Consider the following 23,232-nt stretch of genomic DNA (forward strand, 5'->3'; position numbering starts at 1 on the left):
CTCCCAGCCCAGTCCAGGGCAGGTTCCTCTCTGCCACGGGCTCTGCTGCTCCTCCTGAGCTTTCCATGGGCTGAGCTTTGTGATCCAGCAGTGCCTGTGGAGAGATGGTCACAGGAGGTACATGGGAAAATCAGATCTAATATATGAAGCAATTTATATCTCCAGGTACTTTCTGATAGAGGTGTCAGATTTTAAACTTGACTTGTTTAAGCTCGCTTGAAATAAGCTTGTTTCTCTTCTTTGGACACATGAAAATAATTTGGGAATCTATAGAGTTCTACAGATTCCAGCTCAAAAACGCTGCATTAACTGTGTGCTGCATGATGATTATTTGGAGGGAGAAATCTTTGATCTTTATGGTGGATTCTGTTATTTTAACTGTATATTAAAAATAGACAGTAAGCCTTTGCTTTCTCCGATGTGTTAATGTCAATCTCTGTGATTTTAGCTCATATCTCCACTGTGAGTGGGCCACAGAACAACAGCTTTTAAAGGATAAAAGAATCCAGCAGAAAATAAAGCGATTCAAAGTAAGGAAAGCACAAAGAGCTCACTTTTTTGCAGATGTGAGTATGAAATAAAAATTAAATAAGCCTTTTTTTTCCTTGTAAAATTGTGATTAGTAGTTTGCTTTTATATAAAGGAGCTGATTGTTAGGAACTAAAAATGAGCCATTGGTGTTGGTAGCAGCAGGGGGTGGGTTATTTAATGTAATTTAAAGAGCAAGTCTTCTGGAGTCACTGAATTAAACTGACTTACATGGTCTAAAAGTGGAATTGGTTGAGTAATTACTTAGAAGTGGTAAGGAGGGAAGGATTATGTCAGTATGGCTAGTTTCTTTAGAACTTCCACAAGACAGCACTTCATCCCAGAATGAGTGGATCTAGTGTCTAATCCCTCTGGAGTGAGTTTTGCCCAAAAGAACCAAGGGGGTGTGTGCAGAGGGCTAGTGTGGAATTTAAAGTTTGTGCAAAAACCTCAATAACTTCCAACTACCAAATTCATTTTGTCTATGACAAGACTAAGTCTTAGCAAATACCAACTATTTTTGCTTCTCTACTGATTTTATTAATCTTTCACTGCAGATGGAAGAGGAACCTTTTAATCCTGACTATGTTGAGGTGGATCGGGTATTAGAAGTGTCTCTTTGTGAAGATAAAGACACTGGTGAGGTAAATATGTCTTAAAGCAAGTCAGGAAGATACAGCTCCAAATTGTGTTTGACAATTGTAATTTTATCAGATCTCAGAGTAACACTTTAATGATTTTAAAGCTTCAATAGTATTTTTAATGAGGCATGAAATTCTTGTCCTTTCCTGTGCTAGCTCTGGATTTGAAAGAGAAATCATAATAGCTTATATTTTTATTAGTATTACTAGGTCATAGTAGGCAAAGCTTAGGTATTGACTGACATAAATGTGAGGTTCAATAATTGTCTTGTGAGTTCCATCAAAAGGCTGATCCCATATACTGTCATACTGTCCTGTCTCTCTGGTAGTGGCATGGGGTCACTGGTAATAAAAGCTTTAGGCAACCAGTGATTTGAAGTGCTTTGATAGCCACCAGTGAACCTTTCCCTCTGTGTTTATCAAAATTCTTGTTTTTAATTTAAAGTACCTCTCCTGGAAAGCTATTACAGAACAAAAACATTCTGAGATTAAAAAAAAGAAAACAAGAAAGCAAGTCAAGTAATTAAATTGCCAAAATTCAGAAAGAGTCTGAGACAAGTGGAGATCAAAGACTGAGAAGAAAGTTGTTGATTAAGGCTGTTGTAATATCTATAATGCTTATTCTGCTTGTGTGGATAGCAAAATGAGCAGACTTCTACCCAGTGATTTCTGCATTAATCTTGCTAAAGCAGGGTTGAGACTTAGAATGACTTTTCATTGTATGCAGCAGATTTGTCATTAAACTTTTAGAAAAAAATGTGTTGTCATAAGACTTTCCCCTCAGCTTCTGGAATGATGGCTCTTTATTTGGTTTTAAAATATTTATGTACTGAATCTAAATAAGATAATCTGCTTTGGTTTAATTTTTTTCTGTGTGTTGTTCATCAAACCTTTAAAGCTTTATCAAAGTTTTGTTGGTAAGACCTCTGGTTTAGGAGCTCTGAAGCTCTGGTTTAGACCTAGGTAGCCTGATTTGGGCAGTGGAGGAAATGTCCTGGGTAGCACTTCTGCAGTTAGTTCTGCTGCCCTGCCCCATTTCCACAAATATCACAAATACTCTGATTTATCTTTCCTGAGACTAAAACCAGATTTGCTTGTGGGTAACTGGGGCTGAAAAGCACTCCACAGGTCTACAGAAAGTGGCAGGGTATGGGGAGCCAAGGATAAGTAGGTAAATAACAGGAATCTCTTATGAACATTTAAAAAATTGTCAGAAATGTGCTTTTGATTCCAGCTCTCGTGTAAGCAAGCTACTCTAATAGTAAGGCATATTAACAGTCTGTATACTAAATTAAAAACTGATAACATTCAGAATTTTCTTCTGCAGCCTGTTATTTACTATTTAGTAAAATGGTGTTCGTTGCCATATGAAGACAGTACGTGGGAGCTGAAAGAAGATGTAGATCAAGCAAAAATAGAAGAATTTGAACAATTGCAAGCTTCCAGGCCTGACTCAAGGAGATTGGTAAAATTATATCTAATTTACTTGTCTGTCTTGGTAAATCTGACTTGGTTTTCCCAACTTCAAACTCCTGTATTAAAACATAAGGGTTATTGACATTTTGTGTAAAGCATCTGTGTGCCTTGAAACCTAGGAATAATAAAATACTCAGGTAGGCATAGATAAATATTCTTATCTTAGTTGTTACTCGAAAAAACTAAGCTTTTTATTTAGGAAAATAATGGAAGTACTGTGACTCTGAGTTTCCAGCTGAGCAATGAGCCACGCATTGAAACTGGCTATCACAGAGCAGAGCACCTTTAAAATGAGCAGAATCCAGGATGACGTATTCTATATAAACACCAGTTTATAGAGAAGAGAGTTAAATTTTGTGCTTCAGCACTGAAGGGAATTGGCAAATGAGATCTGTCAAACAGGTTCTGTAATTTTTTTCTGCTTTTATTTTTCTTCTTGTCATTAAAGAGCTAGCTGAAAGGAAGAAAAATATGTGTAATAAGGAAATGTGTTTTATCTTGAAATTATCAATCTTCTGTCTCCTAGAGCAGGAGGAAGCAAAATAGTTCTATTTCAAGTCCTGTATGTCATTGTCAGAGTAGGACATGTGTCCTGCGTGGTGTAGTACAACACTTGTTCTAACTTCTTTTACATAACTAAATATGCACAGTGTTTTAATTTGGAGGCCTTGGAATTTATTTTAATGGTTTTTCCATCTATGGATAATGACAGTAGTCACGATTAACATCTTCGTATTATATTGGAGTTCATTTTTGTAGTATTTATTTAAAATCCTGACATTTTGGCATGTGGGAAGAAGAGCTTTTATACCTCTGTTACCATATTTGGCTGTGAGAGAAAAAGATGATTAAAGCGCAACTGTACAACTGACAGTCATCTCAGCATCAGCAACAAGTATTTTTGCTTCAGGCTCCAGCAGCTACAAGAAATTATATGCTGACTGCAGCCCTGCAAGCAGGAGCGTGGCTGCTCTGGGAGTGGGGGAGTGGACAGATGGCAGCTGGTGGGAGAGGGGAGGAAGCCACAGCTGCTGGGGAGGGACAGCTCCTGCTGCGAGCAGACCTGGGCTCAGGTGATGCTGACGCTGGCAGTGCAGAGAGAAAATCCAGAGCTGCCGCATAAAGCCACATGAGTCTCGAGTGAATGCAAGCTTTTATAAATGCTGAGAAATGTGGAGGGAGAAGGGGGGGAAGTACAGCTGGTGAGAAAAGCTCCTACTAAAATTACTTCACTTGAATGTGTGAGTTTGTTCACATTGGGATGCAGGAGCTATCAGAAGAGTTTTCTGATGGAATCCTACCTAGTATCAGCCAAAAACTGCATGATTTCATCTCTAAGTTGCCTGATAAGCTAGAGGCCAGGCTGTTCCAGGCTTGGGAGCTCGTGTGTTTACGTGTCTATATACATAAATATTTTATTTGCAGCCTCTCAGCTTTCCTTATCTTGCAAGGCCCCTGAAGGTGATGCACCTCGATACTCTGTTTTGTCATGGCCTTTGTATCATGACCCTGCCGATGCTGATGCTGTTTTGATCTGATCCCTTGGGGAAATCCATTCAGGACACTGAACCTCTCCAAAGTTTACTTTCTTGTACTGGTCCTGGATTCCTGCATTGGCAGTGGGACAGAGTGATCAGCAGTGCAGGGCAGGTGCAGGAGGGAGAGGGCAAGATCAGAGTAATTGTGTGGGTGCCCAGACTGCTTCAGTATCAGCTGCCAGATCTCCTCAAGACTTCAGGGATGTTGTTAACCCCAATACTCAGTTGGCTCTCTTGTAGGTCAGCTGCCTGATCTTAGAACTGCTAAAGTGAAACTTCGTGTAGACTTGAAATTTCATATATAAATGAATCTGTGTGCTATATTATTCCTGCCAAAGTATTTGTATTCTATTTTTTAGAAACCAGTTGCTTAATTTAATTATCATATGGACTTAAATTAATTTTTTAAAATAGCAATTCATAGAGGAAAATAAAGACAAATTTCAGTTTTCTGCAGACTGTTAATTGGTAAGTGATGTTAACAGTGACACTTCACTTCCAAGGTTGAATAATAACATTCTAAATCTAAAGTGGTACACTCGCAAAATAGTGGGGTTAGATATTTTGGAAAAATAAAGCATGTATCAATCTGTACATATATTAATCTTTCCCTTAAAGGACCGACCACCTCCAAACTCCTGGAAGAAGATAGAACAGTCCAGGGAATATAAAAATGGCAATCAGCTCAGGGAATATCAACTGGAAGGACTTAACTGGCTCCTATTCAACTGGTACAATAGGTATATGCATGGAATATTTTTTAATGTTGATTTTAAACACTATGGAGTAAATCCACTTTTATTGGGGATGAATACTGTTTTAACTAAATTTATTGCAGCTTTTCTGCTTTTGGCTAAAAGGATGTAACTGGAACAAATTTCTCTCCCTTTGGGTGTGCAAGGATTTTTATCAACAAAAATTAACAAGATATTAAAAATAATGCAGCTAACATAACTGAAAATAAATTTTCAGTGGCTATGAGGAAATTAAAGCAAAAACCACCAAAGTGCAAACTTTCACAATTTTTGAAACTGGTAAACACTTTCATCTTTCAAAGTGATTGCTAGAAATAGTATAATAAAGTTACCTCTCTTCAAATGTAAGGCTAGTGAATAATAGCATTATCTGTATTTTAAGCATTAATGCTATGTGTTATGAACAGAAATATACTCACTTGGAAGATCTTTTCCAGAATGACCTATTTTCTCTGTTTATAAATTGATTTTCTGTTAATGAATCTTCCTGCTTACTGTATTTCCAAGGTACCAGTTGCATGCCCCTTGTAGAGATGATGGCAGCAGGTGTAGCATTTTGCCATGCATGTTATTGATCTGCAGAAGGAAAACTGATTTTAATTCTCATTAAAGCAATGCAGAGCTGTGACATTTGCAAACAGAGTGAAGGGCTGCAATGTGTGGCGGAGGGTGAACATGGAGTGATGCTTCATGCAGTAATGTAGTTGTAGGCATCTGTCTAGTTCTAGAATCAAAAAGGGTAATTTGTTAATGATGCTCTAATGCACTCTCTTCATGTAAGTGTAGCTGGGATACTTCCCGTATGTGATTTCCAGGGAATCTTCATTAATTTCTAGCAGTTTTGTCAAGGTGAATGTGCATGTAGGAAACCTACTTAATTTAAATTCATTTAATTAGGGCAAAGGTAGTCCCAAAAGATCACTTCTGGAATATTTTTGTAGAACTTCATGGAACACTGCATTCTCAGGTTTTGACAGTGCTAAACTTAATGTAAAGTTTTACACAAAGGTTTTGTGCACATTCTTTCACCTTAACCAGGGAATGCTTTCAAGGATCTTTTTGCAGTGCCTCAGTTTTGACTGTTGTTGTAAACTGGTATATTTGAGCTTTGTTTCTGTAAATCGTTCATTTTAGTAATGGCATTTTAGTAATGGCTTTAGTAATGGCTTTAGTAATGGCTAAACTTAATGTAAAGTTTTACACAAAGGTTTTGTGCACATTCTTTCACCTTAACCAGGGAATGCTTTCAAGGATCTTTTTGCAGTGCCTCAGTTTTGACTGTTGTTGTAAACTGGTATATTTGAGCTTTGTTTCTGTAAATCGTTCATTTTAGTAATGGCTTTAGGGTCTGTACTTTCTTTGATGACAGTAACAAATAAATATTTTTTGCTTTCAGGCGAAATTGTATTTTAGCAGATGAAATGGGCCTTGGCAAAACCATTCAGTCCATTACATTCCTGTATGAAATCCTCCTGACTGGTATAAGAGGCCCTTTCCTGATCATAGCTCCACTTTCCACTATAACAAACTGGGAGAGGGAATTCCGCACGTGGACTGACCTGAACGTTGTGGTGTACCATGGAAGTATGATCAGCAGGCAAATGATTCAGCAGTATGAGATGTACTTCAGGGACTCCCAGGTATTGTAACATCACTTGTGTGCAATAACTCACCCAAAACATGGCTCAGGTGGCAGCAATGACAAGGGTACTCGACATTATCTGTGTGTTTATCTGGGCAAAAGTCACTTCACGTTCCAGGATGTTATATATGAGCATCTTCAACAAATGCTTACTGGGTAAATTTAGTGGCAGTGTTTGCAGCAAGATGTGTGTGTTGTTTCACTGTGCTGAGTAATTTTGCAATTGAATAGCAGTGACGCTGGTACTCTTGTGGAGATTAAAGTGTACACAGATGGTTGCAGTTGGGTCCTGAATTTGAAGAGCAGGGAGAAAAAAAATAATACTGATTAAGCTCTGCTACCTTTATGTAGCTGATTTCCTTTTGCTGCTGTTAACTGTGTACAGGCTGAACTTGCTTGTCTGAAATACACGCCATTAAATGACATGAGAAAAACTTGAAACCTGAGTATTTTAAAAGGTTTTTTCCCTTTTTTATGTATTTTGCATAAATAATTATTTTATTGCCATGGTATTTCTTCAAAATTTATAAAGCTGACAACTTTTTATTAATTAGTGCTAAATAATCAAAATGACATCGTGTTTGCCTAGTGAGTTACTCTGTACTGTCTTGTTGTAGGCCTTACATGTTCTCTTTGTCAGACCAATGGAGTAAACTGGATTAAAAGTTTTCATTTAGTTAACAGGTGATAGATACTGTGATTACTTAACTGTATGACTGCTAAATGTATTAACATCATATTTTGATTGATCAACTGTAGAATTTTTCCTGTCACACTTCAGATTTTCTCCGTGTTAAAAAATGGGGTTTTATCTACATGCACCTTTTGAAACAGTTCTATTAGATGTCTGTATTTTAAAAGGGATTCAATTTTTTTCTCTTGCTTAGATAATACTGGATTTGGGTCCATGAATAATTACTTGTTAGTATCAGTTAGAGAGTTACGAAGATTATTAAATGTGATGACAAAGCAATTTAGAATGTAAAATCCAGTGTCTGGCTCCTGGCAAAATTTCAACAACAAAATGTGTAAATTGAGTAGATGGGAGGGAATGTAACAAATTGTGTGTGTTGATAAATTTCTAGGGCCGTATTGTTCGAGGTACCTACAGGTTCCAGGCCATTATCACAACTTTTGAAATGATTCTTGGTGGGTGTCCAGAATTAAATGCAATTGAGTGGCGGTGTGTTATTATTGATGAAGCTCACAGACTGAAGAACAAAAACTGCAAACTTTTGGAAGGACTAAAATTAATGAACCTTGTGAGTAGCTATAGTTCGCTTTTTGGGGTTGATTTTAGTTCAGTATGATATGATAAGAAATTAAACATTTGTTTTACATGGCAAAAAAGACCTCTAAAGCAGTGTTTCTTGAGAGATAACTATTCCTGATACTCTTCAAACATATGTGGTTTTGATAGCTTATGATAGTATATTTGTGATTAAACAAAATGTGGCAAGTTCTCACTGTAAGCACAATCTATTTCTGATGATACTGTTGTATAGTTTTTGTTTTGATTAGGATGAAAGTGTCATTTAAAATTTGCTTCAGTTTTTGTGCAATGTGTTAAAATTTAGAAAGTATTTTAAGCAAGTTATTTAACAATAAAAGCACGCAAGTAGTAGAATTTTAAACAGACTGTCTAGTCCAGTAGTTTTTATTTTGTACAGCTCAAGAGTTTTAAAAGCAGATACTACCATGTATCAGATGCGCCATGACTAGTTTTGCATTTTTTTTTTATTGCTTCATTATTACTTTCCTGTGTGTTCTCAGAAGTCCTCTGAGTTGCTTTCTGATACGTGCTCAGTGTATATTTTTTGCGTTATGGAGAGGGAGGATTATAAATATGTGAATATTACAGGAACAGTTGAAGTGTTCACTCATTCCTTCATTACAGATGTGAGAAAAGGAAAGCTACTAGAAAACACTTACTGGTGTTTTTTTAATAAATCTGCTTATCTGTATTACCTGTGTACTTAGTGACATACAAAACTGGTTTTTTCAGGTTTTGACTTGACACAAACATTTTTGCAAATGTGTGCAGATAAGGTTATGTAAGGTTTTTTTTGCCTTTTCTAGGAGCATAAAGTGCTGTTAACAGGTACCCCACTGCAGAACACAGTAGAAGAATTATTTAGCCTCCTTCATTTTCTGGAACCATTGCGTTTTCCTGCTGAATCTACATTCATGCAGGAGTTTGGAGACCTTAAAACAGAGGAACAGGTATGAGTCCATCTGAGCTTTAGAGTTTAGAAGGGAGTGCCTTTTCATTGAGCTTTTCATGTTCCAACAACCAGTTGTGCTTCCTTTAGGTTCAGAAACTACAAGCTATCCTGAAACCCATGATGCTCAGGAGATTAAAAGAAGATGTAGAAAAAAAGCTGGCTCCTAAGGAGGAAACCATAATTGAAGTAGAACTAACTAATATTCAGAAGAAATATTACCGAGCGATTTTGGAGAAGAATTTTGCTTTCTTATCCAAAGGAGCAGGGCAGGCAAATGTACCCAATCTGGTTAACACTATGATGGAACTCAGAAAGTGTTGTAATCACCCTTATCTCATCAAAGGTAAATACAGGATAAGGACTGAATTTTGTTTTGACTTATTTTTTTACTCATATTTAAAATATGTAAGAATTTTGTAACATTTCTTCGATGTTTTCTTCAGATTTTCCAAGGATTGGATTAGATGGAAACATTTTTTTGATAGATACCAGACAAAGTTGTGAGACATTTGCATATTTTAGGCCTGAAGGTTGAACTTGTTCTGTAGGATTTCACAGAACATTTAGAAGCAATTATCTCATGGAAATGGTACAGCTCTTTAAAAGCAGTATGAACAAGAACGTTTAGGTCTAAGTTTTAAAATGAATGTTTCCTTCGAGTGATATGATCTCTGTCAATCTTTGTTGTTTTTCTCACTTACTAAAACAAGTGTTTTTCCTGACTTGAAAGAAAATACACTTTATGCTCCAAAAGTTTTGGCCATAGTTTCAGAAGTAGTATTCAAACCACTGTTTTTTTGCAAAGACCCATTTAAAATATCACAAAGACAAAATAACTTTTTTTTTTAGTAGGTTTTTTGCATACAATACTTGAGAATATGTATTTCAGTTTTTGAAATTTGAAGGGGGGGATTAACCTTATTCAGGGTGGTTTTTCTATGGTGTTCTGCTTAAAATCTTAAGACGTATTTTCAAAGCTAATAAAAGTAGATGTTCTTCCTTAGACTTCAGATCCATGCAGAACTCTCTTCTGTCTCCATCAGTGCCTAAAGGGGGATATTTAGAGTACAGCACTGATTTTGGTAACTTAAATTTGAATGTATGTGTAGATACATCCATAGATAAGGATTTGTGTTCTTTGATAGGTGCTGAAGAGAAGATCCTCGGAGAGTTTAAAGAAACATATAGTCCAAGTGCTCCTGACTTCCACCTGCAAGCAATGATACAGTCTGCTGGTAAATTGGTTCTTATTGACAAGCTTCTTCCAAAAATGAAAGCAGGAGGCCACAAGGTCCTTATCTTCTCTCAAATGGTGCGCTGCCTTGATATTTTGGAGGATTACCTTATACATAAAAGGTAAGATTCATGTTCTATATCCTGTAGTATATCGTTCTGTGTGAATGGTAGTGCAGGATTAATTACAGCAGCCCACCACAGCTGGGAGTTCTGTTTTCTTTGTTTGCTAATCAGTGTGTAACTTTGTCTTCTGTGATTGTTTGTTCACAACTAATTAAAAACTTCAGAGAAAAACTAAAAGAGAGGTTGTCCAGTTTGAGTAAACCATGTGCCTTCAGTCTGTTGCTTTTTCCATTAAACATTCAAATATGTATATACTGTTTTTACATCTTCTGTCAGAAACCGGGTTCTGACAACCTGATAAGTTCAAGCTTATTGTCCAAAGCCCAGGAAGCACCAAATGTGTTCTTTACTTAGATGGTGTTGGACTGTGACCAGATAGGTCCAAGATACAGTTTCTTACATCCAAAGGAATATAAACACAAAGTGTTAAACAACTGGGGATGTGTTTGTTATTAATGTAAAAGTGCAAATGTTCTTCCTATCTTTTCTAAATTGCCTGCTTTGAATTTTGCAGCAGAGCTGAACTGCCAGCCATAAACCTGCTCCTTAGGCTGGCTTTTGCCATCACATGTAATTGCACCCTCTGATTATTGCAGACTATTGACTCCATGGAAACTAAATGCTGATTTGAGCATGTGACTCTATAAATGCATAAAACCTTAAACCTAGTTACAATTAGTAGTTGCTGTATCAACCTTAAAATGTATGAAAAGGCATAGTTCTTGTTGTTTTACCAGTGGTTTTGTTGCAATGTACATACTGCTTTGAGGTGTATAATTGTACTACTACATCATAGTAATACCGAGTTAACGTCTTGAAAACCAAAAATTATTAATGTTAAGCCTTCCTGCAGTGGATGCTAGAATACTGGGTAGTAGATTATTTTAATACCTGTTTTAGTGATAGTTTTATATGAAAGCTGTCTGTTAGAACTGGGAGTGCAACAGTTTCTATGTTTTATTTTAAAAGATTAATTTTAACTTCATAGTAGTACTTATAATTCAGTATGGAAAATGTTCCTTTTTCTGCAACGTTCATTTAGACCAGTGAATCATATCTACAGCTGGAATCTTTTGAAATCCATAGAAGCTGAAATTTGCTGTGTGCTGCCATTTGATTAGAAATGTTGGAGTGCACACATGATCAGACTTAGCACTTAACAGAATTCAGGCCCGTAGGAGATAGATGGCTGCCTGCCAGAATGCCTGTGGTCCTGTGGATTATCTGCTGTGCCATTTTATAGCTGATGAGATGAAAAATGGTTGTGAGGCTTTTTGACTACTAAATACACATTCAGCATCTTACTCAGTTTACAAGTACAGAAGTATTTGCTCCCTTTTTAAGCGTTTTGCTTCATTTCAGAAGTTTCAAAGCAGTCTTTGTAATTGTCTAAGGTAACAAATGACAGTTTTATTTTAGACTTGAAAATTTGCGGGGTTTTGTCTAGGAGACCTTGATACTGTTTAAGGTGTTGTTACGTCGTTTTTGTTCCATTTCTCTTAATCTTTACAGAATCAATATGCAGTTTGTCCAATGACAGCTCACCAAGTTCTGGTTTCTGCTAATTGCTTGGCTATCCTTAATGTGTTCAGGCAATTTGGTATATAATACAGGTCTGCTGTCCTGCTTCTGTGACCCTAGACAGGGATCCAAGGATAATATGTGAAAAACTTGAGTGTCCACATAGGACTTCAGGTTAGGGTGTGTTTTAATGCAACTAAGTAATACAGGTATAATCAGGCAGTTGCTTAGTGGACAAAATGCAGAAGAACTCGTCTTAGAATGCTCAGTGTTTGGACCTGCTGATGTGCATTGGTACTACAGCTCTGCAAGTTCTGACATGACTCCTTGTTGTGTTACCCACTGCTAATCAGAGTTAGTCTTTATCACTTTCATTCGCTGTAAAGAGCAAATATGTAAGCAGTAGACCTGTTCAAAGGATTCTAAATCATAAAGCCGTTTGTAATGCTCTGTGTGTGGTGTGTGTGGCCATTTGCAGGTATCTGTACGAGAGAATCGACGGGCGCGTGCGAGGGAACCTCAGGCAAGCTGCCATCGACCGCTTCAGCAAACCAGACTCGGATCGCTTCGTCTTCCTCCTCTGCACCAGGGCTGGGGGCCTGGGCATCAACCTGACTGCTGCAGATACCTGCATCATTTTTGACTCTGACTGGAATCCCCAAAATGACCTGCAGGTAAATTCCTTTGAGCATGGTAGAGAGCCCTAATTAAACCCGATGGATAAAAATTTCAGCGCTTTGAATGTTGTCTCTGTTTGAACACACATAATTTTAAAATGTTCATTTTTTTAAGGCATGTGTTTAAAGTTTTTGATGTCTGTAATTCAGAATAGATTTCATTTGGTTGGGAACTTCTCTTTCAAATCAGTTACTTTTGAAGAACACAGCACAGGTAAAGTCAGTGATTTGGTAAAACCCTTAAGAATTGATGACACTGTAAAACCAGGAGCTATATTTTGCATGTACTGACTAACACAGTTGGAACATAATATACTCAATATACATATATATGGAATATACAGAAAAGGATTAATATGCATTAAGAAAAAGTGAATTAATCAAATCTAGGAATTGGATACTGACATTGAAATAATTCTCAAGTTGCAGCTCCTTTTCTGTTTATATCAGGAGATCAGCTAACTTAGGAGCTAGCAGGTCTTTATGTCTGGTGTTACTGCAAGGCAAGTACCAGTCGGGAGCATTCAGCACACGTCATTCTTCTGCAGGTTTTTTTGCTATACTGTGTTTAGAAAACTGTTCACAATGTGGAAAATGTCTGATAGCTTCTCTTTACTTATATGTGTGTTGACTCCTTTTGAGTTCATGCTCTTGTTTTTGGATTGGGCTACAGCAGAAAAAGTTTTTAAAAGATCAGTATGTTATTCCTAGCTGAGTGTAAATTCTAACTGCCCTCCTCCCTTCCTTCCAAAGGCTCAAGCCCGATGCCACAGGATTGGTCAGAACAAAGCAGTGAAGGTCTACAGACTGATCACACGTAATTCCTATGAGAGAGAGATGTTTGACAGAGCAAGTCTGAAACTGGGATTGGATAAGGCTGTCTTGCAGAGTATGAGTGGAAGAGAAAACAGTGTTGGTGGTGTATGTAGATTTATTTCCTGAAATAACCTTCCTTTTGCTTTTGTAATCATGTGGGAATTACTTTAAATTACAGAAGCTGCCACTTTTCTCTTTTTCTGTCATTTACATTTCCATTCTGTTTTCTGATGTGGACTAGCAATATAGTTGATATAATTTTAAATCTTGTCAGTTATTACTATTTTTTTGCTTCATTAAGTTCAAGGTAGATAATGTCAAAAGTTAAAACAAGGAGAAGTTTCTCTTTGTTTCCTTGTATCTTCTCATTTTAAGATAATATGTTACTTTAAGTATGGACAGGTAATTTTTTTTAAACATGCACATCATGGTGTTGAGAATAACCAAAAAAAATAGAGTGGCATACTTGTAAAAATGTGTACTGTAAGCACCTAATTTATTATTGCAGCTGTCAGCTAGACCTTTCTCTCAGCTTTTAATACTCCAGATTAGGCTTATAGATCATAAGGCACAGTTAGGTTGTGGAAAGATGGGAAAGCAGCAGAGATCAGGGTTTGTTCTTTTTTTTCTTGACTGTCTAAACCTGATTTTATTTGCTTAGATCCAACAACTCTCCAAAAAAGAAATAGAAGACTTGCTTCGAAGAGGTGCCTATGGTGCCATTATGGATGAAGAGGATGAAGGCTCCAAGTTCTGTGAGGAAGACATTGACCAGATTCTGCAGCGTCGGACTAAAACCATCACAATTGAATCCGAGGGAAGAGGCTCCACGTTTGCCAAGGTGCAGAACAGCAGGGTGTTCTGGGACATTAAAGAGCTGTAAATGTCACTGGGTGTTGTAGAGCTTAGGCCTTATTTTTAAGTTATGTTTACTTGTGTTTAATGTGTGTGTGTGTGTGAGGTGCGTATTTTGTGTTCTTGCATCTGGATGCTTATGTTAACATGCTCATAAAAAATCAGATTGCCACAGATTCTGTAAACACCAGGTGTAAGGAGCATGCTTGAGCAAAGATGAGTAATGAATCTGTGCTGCTTTGGAAAAGGCTGGGGGTTGTGTAATGAGTTGCATTAACCAAGAATATTTTTTTAAAAATTGTTTATAGATCCATTTATATCTAGATACATTAAGGGCATTAAGGGGAAAATATATATGACAATAATTAATAAGGTTAAAAATTGTCAGGCCTATTCTAAAAATGCATAAACAATATATTTTAAACCTTGAGCTTTTTGGTAAGAACTGAAGAAGCAAAATAACAAATCTCCTAAAACAGCAGTGAGTGGAGATACATATATGTACATGGGAAGGAGGCTGAGAGTGTAAATATCAAACAGTAAAACTGAGCTTGGGGTGTGAGCACTTCATGAATGCAATTGTGAGAATTCCAAAAGAATTAAAAAGGCAAAGGAAAAATTAAAATAGTGTAAATGTATATTTATATTCTTAAACAGCATTATTTAAAAATATTTATTTATATGTTTAATTTAGTTTTCTTATATCTTGCTGATTATGGCTTAAATGAGAAGTAGATTTTTAAAGATCATCATCACTGTCTTTTTATTAGAAGAGTTAGAAATTTTTATATGTATTTACTCTTTTCCCAAATGCAGTGTATCAGGGTTTTTTAAATGCCTTCTGAAATTAAGCCTATTCCATGCACTCAGGCTTTGATTGTTGGCAGCTTAAACGCCCCTTTGAAATTTCCCTCAAGCGAGTACTTCTGTATGAGATGAAATCCCCAAATGCTGATAAGCCTCTTCAAAAGATTCTTTTTTTCTTCCATTCGAGTAATTTAGATTCAGACTTAGAAGCAGAAAAATCTTGCTGCTTAATGTTCTTCTCTCCTGATGGTGCATAAAAGTTCATTAGATTTTTCTGATACATTATGGATCTGATTTTTAAAAATTAAGGGGGAGGAGAACTTTTGAGTTGCTTTGCAGTGTAAGTAACTTTTAAAGTCTTAATAGCTGCTTGGGAGATTTTTGATGAAATAAGGTCAGGCAATCTTCACAGCAGTGAGGCAAACTACAGACTTTTGATGTATAATGTTGGTAAGCTTTAGTTTTATTTATTACAGGCTAGTTTTGTTGCATCTGGAAACAGGACTGATATTTCACTAGATGATCCCAACTTCTGGCAGAAATGGGCTAAAAAAGCAGAAATAGATATTGACGCTATCAGTGGTAGAGTAAGTACTTTTTTAATGTGTGTTTTTTCAAGTATGTTCTTACTGTTGAATTCTGAAAATGCAGGTATGGGATTTATGTTGCTTTTTGATTACTATTTCAACAAATCAGGCTTTTTTGTGCTGGCTTATTTGTGCAAGAGCAGACAGCCTGCTGACAGCTGTAGTATTTCCTATTTCCCTTAGTATTTCCTATTTCCCTGCTGTCCAGAAAAAAGTTAGGACATTTGTGACTTTTGTCAAAGACCAGAAAATGACTGAAATTGTGGAATTATTCTGATTTCCCCATTTCTCTGTCTGTAAATCTTGGACTGGAATCTGCAAAATATGTGACTAAGACCTGTGTAAATTTTGTAATACTGAAATCTCTGTCCTATACTTGGAGACATTCCCCATGCATTTGATTCAAAGAAGTTTTAGTGCCCTTTTCTCTCACAAAGACTGCAGAGTAGTCTGTGTAAGTGTTTAGCTCAGAAGAGATACTCTGTGTTTTTGTAACTAATGTACTGGCATTAGCATATGAAACTCATTTTTTGATGCCTTAAATACCACAAAATGTTTTACTTGCTCCATGGGTATTCAGTGTCTTTGTGAAATAGCTGTGAATGACAAGAGATAGGAATTATTTCTGAACTAAAGCCATGTACTAAAGAAAAATTTGCCAACTGTTTCTCTCATGAGGTTTGTTTGCCATTTTGCAGAACAGCCTTGTTATTGATACCCCAAGAATCAGGAAACAAACACGGCCCTTCAGTGCTACAAAGGATGAGCTGGCAGAGTTGTCCGAGGTGGAGAGTGAGTGTGATGAGAAACCAAAGCTCCGCCGGCCGTGTGACCGTTCCAATGGCTATGGAAGGACAGAGTGCTTCCGTGTGGAGAAGAACTTGCTGGTCTATGGGTATTGTGTGCATCCTTCTTCATTCTGTGAAATGGTTTAAAAATACCGCTTTGTCCATGTCGTAAATTTTATTTGTGGAATAACTTAACTCTGTATCGTCAATAACCTGATGTGTGTGCAGAGAATGTATTTAGAACAGGAATTTATCTTGTACCCTGTAATAAATCTTCCTGACAATTTGCAATTAAAGAAACATTAAGAAAGAAGGGTGAAAATCTTTCTTCAAATGAGATTATAGCATTTTAACATGGGCACTACAGGAGTCTCTCTTAAAGTCATTATTGTAAGTGCAGCAGGCAGGCTCAAGACTCCTTAAAAAATGTCTGAAATAAAGCCTTTGTTGGTAACTTGATTTTCATAATTGTAGAACATCTTGCACTTCTGTGAGGCACAAATAGGAACTGAGAATCTAACCAGTTATTTTAAGCATACTGAAATCAGATAAGTTGATTTGGAAATCAAATATTAGGTCTTCCTCACCCATCTTACAAGAAAAATAATAGCATTTGTGCCAGAATGAGTTCCCATCAGTTTTGTGTCTGAAGTTTAAAACAACCATCCACCTTTTTTGTAAAGAGGCACTTTCTGTTTAGAAGTCTGTTTCAATCAGGTGGAGGAGTTATGTTGCAAATGTTACTTTATTATTTTTATTCAGTAGCTTAAGCTGAAACAAAAGCGTTAAAAGCTAAGTATTTCTAGCAAAAAATTCTTTTTTGTAGAAGTCTGTAGCTACCCCAGTGTTTCATTTCCAGGTGCTGATTTCTGTTTCACTTTGGACTAGGTGGGGTCGATGGCGAGAAATTCTGTCCCATGGTCGCTTCAAGAGGCAGCTAAATGAGCAGGATGTGGAGATAATTTGCCGAGCCCTGTTAGCCTATTGTCTCGTCCACTACAGAGGGGATGAGAAAATAAAGAGTTTTATATGGGATCTCATCACCCCAACAGAGGATGGACAAACACGAGAGTTACAGAACCACCTCGGTAAGGATTTAATGTGTTTCTGCACTTAAACAGCTTCATATATGTGTGCCTGTGATACTGGGATAAAAACAGCTAAAAAGCCTCTCTGAATGCATCCTACTTGAAATAAATGAGATTTATTTCAAGCACACAATTCAACTGATGGGCAAAGAAGTGTCATAGCTGCTTTGCGTTGGATTTGATGGCTTACCCAAATGGTGCTTTGGTGTGAATTTCATTTCAGTTGATAAGAACCTATTCTGTTTCACTGTATGTGACAACACAGTCCTCATTTCCCCCTCTCCTATTTGTCCTTACTGGTCATGTGTACTCCAGAGATGACACAAAAAAGACTCAGAGTGACTGATGTGAGTGTTGTTCCTGCACTGCAGGTCACAAGTATAGGATATAGGAACTGTAGCTATTGTGGCTATCTATATCTATAATTTTAATATTTTACATTATATAGGCTTATCAGCCCCTGTGCCTAGAGGAAGAAAAGGAAAAAAAGTGAAGACCCAGGCTAGCACTTTCGATATACACAAAGCTGAATGGCTTCGAAAATACAACCCAGAACATCTGTTGCAAGATGAAGGATACAAAAAGCACATAAAACACCATTGTAACAAGTAAGCTGTAGCTGAAGTGTGAATGTCCTTGATATTTTTCTTCTAGTTTCTCATTTTCATAGACTTTAAAATAGTTGTGGCAGTAGGAAGAAAGATGTTTTTAATGGTATTAGTTTGATTAGAATAAATAGAGAATAAATAGATTGTGGTGTATTTGGAGATGAACAGATGATTTCACATGTAAAATAATTTTTGAACTGGTTTTGTCTGTGGAGAGATTTGCTAACATGTTTAGGATGCCTTGCAGCAGCCAAAGGACTAAGGAGTGGGAGTGCTTATCAAAGAGACTGAAAGCACTGAAGTTGTTGCCCCTCAATCTTACATGCTGTTTCCCTGGCACATTTTCTAGTCTTCAGAGAATCTGAGCTACTAGCTTGTGAAAGCTTAGTCATTCATGGCAGTGAGCTTGGTTTAGATAAATTACTTTTCTGTAGCAAAACTTCTCATATTCTGCTTGGGCAATTCATACAGTGTAGTCAAGAAGTGAGATAAAGCATGGAGAAGTCATTGGGGTCACACACCAAATTGTGAGTGAGAAGGAATAGAAAGAAAGGTTAAGCGGGGGGATGTTCACTGTCAGCCCACTTAATCCTCTCTAAGGGCATGTTCTAAGCAGGAAAAGGGAAATAGCAGTTTGTTCTTAGCAATATTTTGTGAAGCAAGTGAAGAGTTTTCTGCTGACCCTGGTCTTCAGGATTTAAAAGAAATTTTGCAATGAAACAATTTGTAAATGTGATGGCAATAAAAAGTCTTAGCCCACCTGAGCTGGATGTTAAAACAGAAGGCAGTATATTTTAGGAAAATGACTTGGAATCTCTGTGATATTACAAAAAACAAAACAAAACCATCCACAATTATTGAAAGCTTTTAGAGCTCATATATCTGTATTTCTCTTTTTTCTTTATTTAGGGTCTTACTTCGAGTAAGAATGCTGTATTACTTAAAACAAGAAGTCATTGGTAATGAATTCCAAAAGGTCTTCGATGGAACTGATGCCAGGTGAACTATAGAGTTTTTTTACTTGTTTATTTCAAATGTCAGATGAAAATTCAAGAATCTGCCTAGACCTAAATAAGACACATTAAAACTAAATGTGTTTATCCTTAGGCTGTGAGGAACATGTTTTTGTTTTCTCTTTGTTTACTAAACACTTCATCAGCTTGACATGTGGTAGTTCTTATTCCTCTTTATGAGTCTAGCTATATAAAGTAAAATAATATGAGTCAAATAGACTGAAGAAGTGAATGAAAGATAAATTATGTACTTGACATGATAATTGGCAGGTTTTCTCATGCTTTTGATTATGTGCTGTGTATTCCATTAATGCCTTTAATTTTTTTTTACTTATTTTTTTTTAATGCAAGTATTGCTGTTTTGAAATTCTTGAAGTCACTGCTACATGAGCTTGTGGCAGATAGAAAGTTGTAATTTGATTCAGAAATACTAGTGAGCAGTCCCTCTCATGCTATTAAATACTAACACAAGATAATCCTTGGTTTGCAAAGTTGTGCAAGCACAGGCTCCTGGGAGCTGGTGAAGCTCACTGAGGGAGGAGGAATGTTTTATACTGGTTTTGCTTTGGTATTCTTTCCCTGTTACTGATCTCAAATACGAAATACCAAACTGTCTGGGTGTTTTGTATTGCTGGTTTTAGGGTTTTATTTGTGTGCTTGAAGAGAGAAGTTTAAAGTCCCACATAAAATAGAAGTGTACTAAGAAAATATAAAAAAATTATTTTTTCCTCTGAATTCTGTTGATGTTGGTATGCTCTTGGTGATTCTCTTTAGTGAAATTGATGTTTGGGTTCCTGAGCCAGACCACTCTGAAGTTCCTGCTGAGTGGTGGGATGCAGATGCAGATAAATCTCTCCTAATTGGAGTTTTTAAACACGGTGAGTAATGAGGGTGACTGTGTGTGCACTTTCCCACTTCCCAATATAAAAACAGCCTACACTCAATATTTTTGTTTGTTTGTTTACTCTGGAAGTTGAATTTTTGCCACTCTTTTTCCTTTATAGGTTATGAGAAATACAACACTATCAGAGCAGACCCAGCTCTTTGCTTCTTGGAAAGAGTTGGAAAACCAGATGAGAAAGCAGTTGCTGCCGAACAGAGAGCAAATGATTATATGGATGGGTATGGAAAGGAATGTTTTGGGGCCTTAAAGCAAACAAATTTGAATTAACATGCTGTACTTCATTCTCTTCCTAACTGGTTTTACATGAGTTTGGTGTCATTGTTGTAAGGAATACAACTTTGATTTTACTCCCATAGGGTGGAAGAGAGGAATGATATAACAACTACTGAAGTTTGAGAGTTCACAGTTAAGGGAAAAATGCAGCAACTTATTAACAAGGATTCTACCGTGTGTTGATTTATTAAAAATACTACTTAGACACTGAAGTGCAAAAGCATTCAGAGGTGAAGTGCTACAGACCTGTTTAACTTGATTTCAGGTCAGCTTTTGATGTCTTAGTCTTGTGTAGCTGACCAGTGACCCCAGTAGATCAATGTGAGAATTACTGATAACTGCTGAAAAAGAGAACTGCCTTTATTCATTTCCTCATCACTGAGGTTTTTAGTTGTGGTCCCAGAGAATACCTTTGAATGATACAGTGAACTGGGGGAAGTAGGATTCAAGCCAAAGCTGCCATGAAATACTGTCTTCATTTCAAACAGAAAATTAAGTACAGTATCTTTTAAATTTAAATCAGTTTTGCTTAATTGAAAAAATTGTAAGAACTTTTCAGTTAGTAGTGTAAAATGTTACTAAAATGGCTTCTTTGTGTTGAAATTTTAACAGGGATGTAGAAGATCCAGAATATAAACCAGCACCAGCACTGTTTAAAGATGACATAGAGGTATAGTAGGCACCAATTCATATCTCCTTTTAACACTCACTCACTTAGACACTTCAACACACAGTCATTTTAAATGTAATACTTCTAGCTTTTGTTTGAGCAAATTATTACTTTTTTTTCTGTATTTCTTTAAATTTATAAAGCTTACTCCATGTATTTCTGAAGTTGTCTGGGTGGATGGGAATGGTAGGGAATTGTTGCATGGTTCTGTTGTATGCCCTGTTAGCCATTTAGCCAGACTATTTGTTACTTCTGTTCTTTGTCATATTCAGAAATTGTTGTAAGGTGTATGTTTGATCTAAATCTCTGGAGAGGGGTTTATTTTAAATTGTGCTTTGCTTTTATTACAGGATGATGTTTCATCCCCAGGTGATCTCGTAATAGCAGATGGAGGTAAGTCCATAAGACTTCAAATCTGAGCCAGTTGCTTTTGTGTTTTGAATTGTTTAATTCTTGTGATTCGTAGCTAAAACATAGATTACCTTGTGTAGAAAAATTTATTTTTCCCATGACTTGGTTTTCATATAGATGGACAAATGATGGAAGGGGACAAAATCTATTGGCCCACTCAGTCTGCCTTAACAACGCGTCTGCGCCGCCTGATAACAGCTTACCAACGAACAAGTAAAAACAGGCAGGCCCAGCAGATGCAGCCAACATTCCCAGTACAAACCAGTATGATGCAGCTTCCATATGAAGAAGCTGCACTAAATCCAAAGATGGCTGCTAAGATTGAAAGACAGCAAAGGTATGTGCAGCATGCAAATGTACTGTTTTAATCTGCCCTTATGTAAAAAATAGTAAAGACTTAACATGTGAAACAGTGAAGAAATTGACAGAATTTCACATATTTTTTCTTGCTGGTCAAGATGGACAAGAAGAGAAGAGGCTGACTTTTACAGAGTTGTGTCCACATTTGGAGTGGTGTTTGACCCTGAAAGGGGACGGTTTGACTGGACCAAGTTCCGAGCGATGGCTCGGCTGCACAAGAAAACTGATGAGAGCTTGGAGAAGTACCTGTATGCGTTTATGTCAATGTGCAGGAGGGTCTGTCGGCTCCCCTCAAAAGAAGGTGGGTGTGTATGTTTTTACTATTTAAATTTGTGTTGTCAGTGCTTAGCTTGAAAAGGTTTTTCTTTCATGTGTTGGAAGATAAAAATGGGGGAGGAAGAATTAAGGAAACAAGTTGAGAGTAAAATTGAAAGCTTATAATGGGGAGACATGCATTAACTGATTAGAGTCATCTACTTAAAGTACTGATATATTGGTTTTGGCAGACTCTCATTTGTTTTGTTTTAATACAGAACTCGTGGACCCAAACATTTTTATCCAGCCCATCACAGAGGAACGTGCTTCCAGGACTTTGTACCGCATCGAGCTCCTGCGGAAAGTGCGAGAACAGGCTCTCAGACACCCCCAGTTGTTTGAGCGACTAAAGCTGTGCCAGCCAAACCCAGACCTACCTGTCTGGTGGGAATGTGGGACTCATGACAGGGATTTACTTATTGGAGCTGCTAAGCACGGAGTTAGCAGGACAGATTATCATATTCTTCGTGATCCTGAACTCTCATTTATGTCTGCCCAGAGGAACTATAATCAAAACAAAGTGGCTCTCTCAAGGACTTCTACTCCACTCTTGCACCAGTACCAGATGGCATTATCTGCTTCTCCTCTTACACCTCAGTCAAGACTGTCAGATGCTAAAGTGAATGCTTTTGAGGATGCAAAAGCTAAAAATGAAAATCTGAAAGAGGACCCTCAGTCTTCTGAAGAGGAATCCATGTCTACAGAGGAGACACAGACAATACTGAAATCTGAAACTTTGAGTCCCAAAAATGGCACCCCAATACAAATTACAGACCACAGACCTAGTGTGAAGGCTGAGACAGACAGGCGCATGGTGGCAGCAAGGACAGAGCCTCTAACTCCAAACCCAGCTTCCAAAAAACAGAGAGTCAGCAAAAGGGGGTCTGACTCTAGCTCTGACTCAGACTCTGACTCAGATAGATCATCCTGTTCTTCCAGGTCATCATCTTCATCCTCTTCGTCTTCCTCATCTTGTTCCCAGTCTCGATCTGGCTCTAGCTCTTCATCATCTTCATCTTGTTCTTCAGCATCTTCATCCTCCTCCTCATCGTCCTCATCATCATCGTCGTCGTCATCATCATCGTCTGAAGAGAGTGATAGTGATGAAGAGGAGGCACAAAAACGTGGTATGTGTGTAGTCTTACTTCTGCAGTATAACTCTTAACTGAACTAGCTTATTCTTAATGAAAAAATGTCTAAAAAAGGCTATTAAATCCCACAGAAATAAACTTTATTAAACATTAAGTAAATGTAAATAAACATATTTGCTTGATTCTTCCAAGTGAGTTGGAAGAATTTAAGGAATACTGCTTTCTGTTTGCTCCATATCAGTGCCTTGGGTGAGGTTCTTAGGATGTGTTGACTGGCTCCCTAA

The 23,232-nt window shown here is 37.2% G+C and overlaps 1 protein-coding gene across 9 annotated transcripts in view; it reads left to right on the top strand.

Annotated features, from left to right (window-relative positions):
* Nucleotides 1-23,232, top strand: part of CHD9 (chromodomain helicase DNA binding protein 9) — an 87,617-nt gene that overhangs the window by 50,572 nt on the left and 13,813 nt on the right. For all 9 annotated transcript variants that reach the window (XM_086847603.1, XM_086847604.1, XM_086847599.1 and 6 more), the window contains 24 exons: nt 449-566; nt 1,086-1,172; nt 2,497-2,634; nt 4,802-4,923; nt 6,335-6,578; nt 7,666-7,842; nt 8,660-8,803; nt 8,893-9,148; nt 9,951-10,161; nt 12,164-12,359; nt 13,116-13,283; nt 13,840-14,019; nt 15,317-15,427; nt 16,126-16,322; nt 17,104-17,303; nt 17,752-17,911; nt 18,821-18,910; nt 19,699-19,802; nt 19,929-20,046; nt 20,714-20,771; nt 21,122-21,164; nt 21,300-21,519; nt 21,641-21,843; nt 22,076-22,984. In XM_086847603.1, coding sequence (XP_086703729.1) covers nt 449-566; nt 1,086-1,172; nt 2,497-2,634; nt 4,802-4,923; nt 6,335-6,578; nt 7,666-7,842; nt 8,660-8,803; nt 8,893-9,148; nt 9,951-10,161; nt 12,164-12,359; nt 13,116-13,283; nt 13,840-14,019; nt 15,317-15,427; nt 16,126-16,322; nt 17,104-17,303; nt 17,752-17,911; nt 18,821-18,910; nt 19,699-19,802; nt 19,929-20,046; nt 20,714-20,771; nt 21,122-21,164; nt 21,300-21,519; nt 21,641-21,843; nt 22,076-22,984 — 4,454 coding nt within the window. The remainder of the gene's footprint in view (nt 1-448; nt 567-1,085; nt 1,173-2,496; nt 2,635-4,801; nt 4,924-6,334; nt 6,579-7,665; nt 7,843-8,659; nt 8,804-8,892; nt 9,149-9,950; nt 10,162-12,163; nt 12,360-13,115; nt 13,284-13,839; nt 14,020-15,316; nt 15,428-16,125; nt 16,323-17,103; nt 17,304-17,751; nt 17,912-18,820; nt 18,911-19,698; nt 19,803-19,928; nt 20,047-20,713; nt 20,772-21,121; nt 21,165-21,299; nt 21,520-21,640; nt 21,844-22,075; nt 22,985-23,232) is intronic.

The sequence above is a fragment of the Cyanistes caeruleus genome, chromosome 12, assembly GCF_971803275.1.
Source record: "Cyanistes caeruleus chromosome 12, bCyaCae1.hap1.1, whole genome shotgun sequence".
Taxonomy (NCBI): domain Eukaryota; kingdom Metazoa; phylum Chordata; class Aves; order Passeriformes; family Paridae; genus Cyanistes; species Cyanistes caeruleus.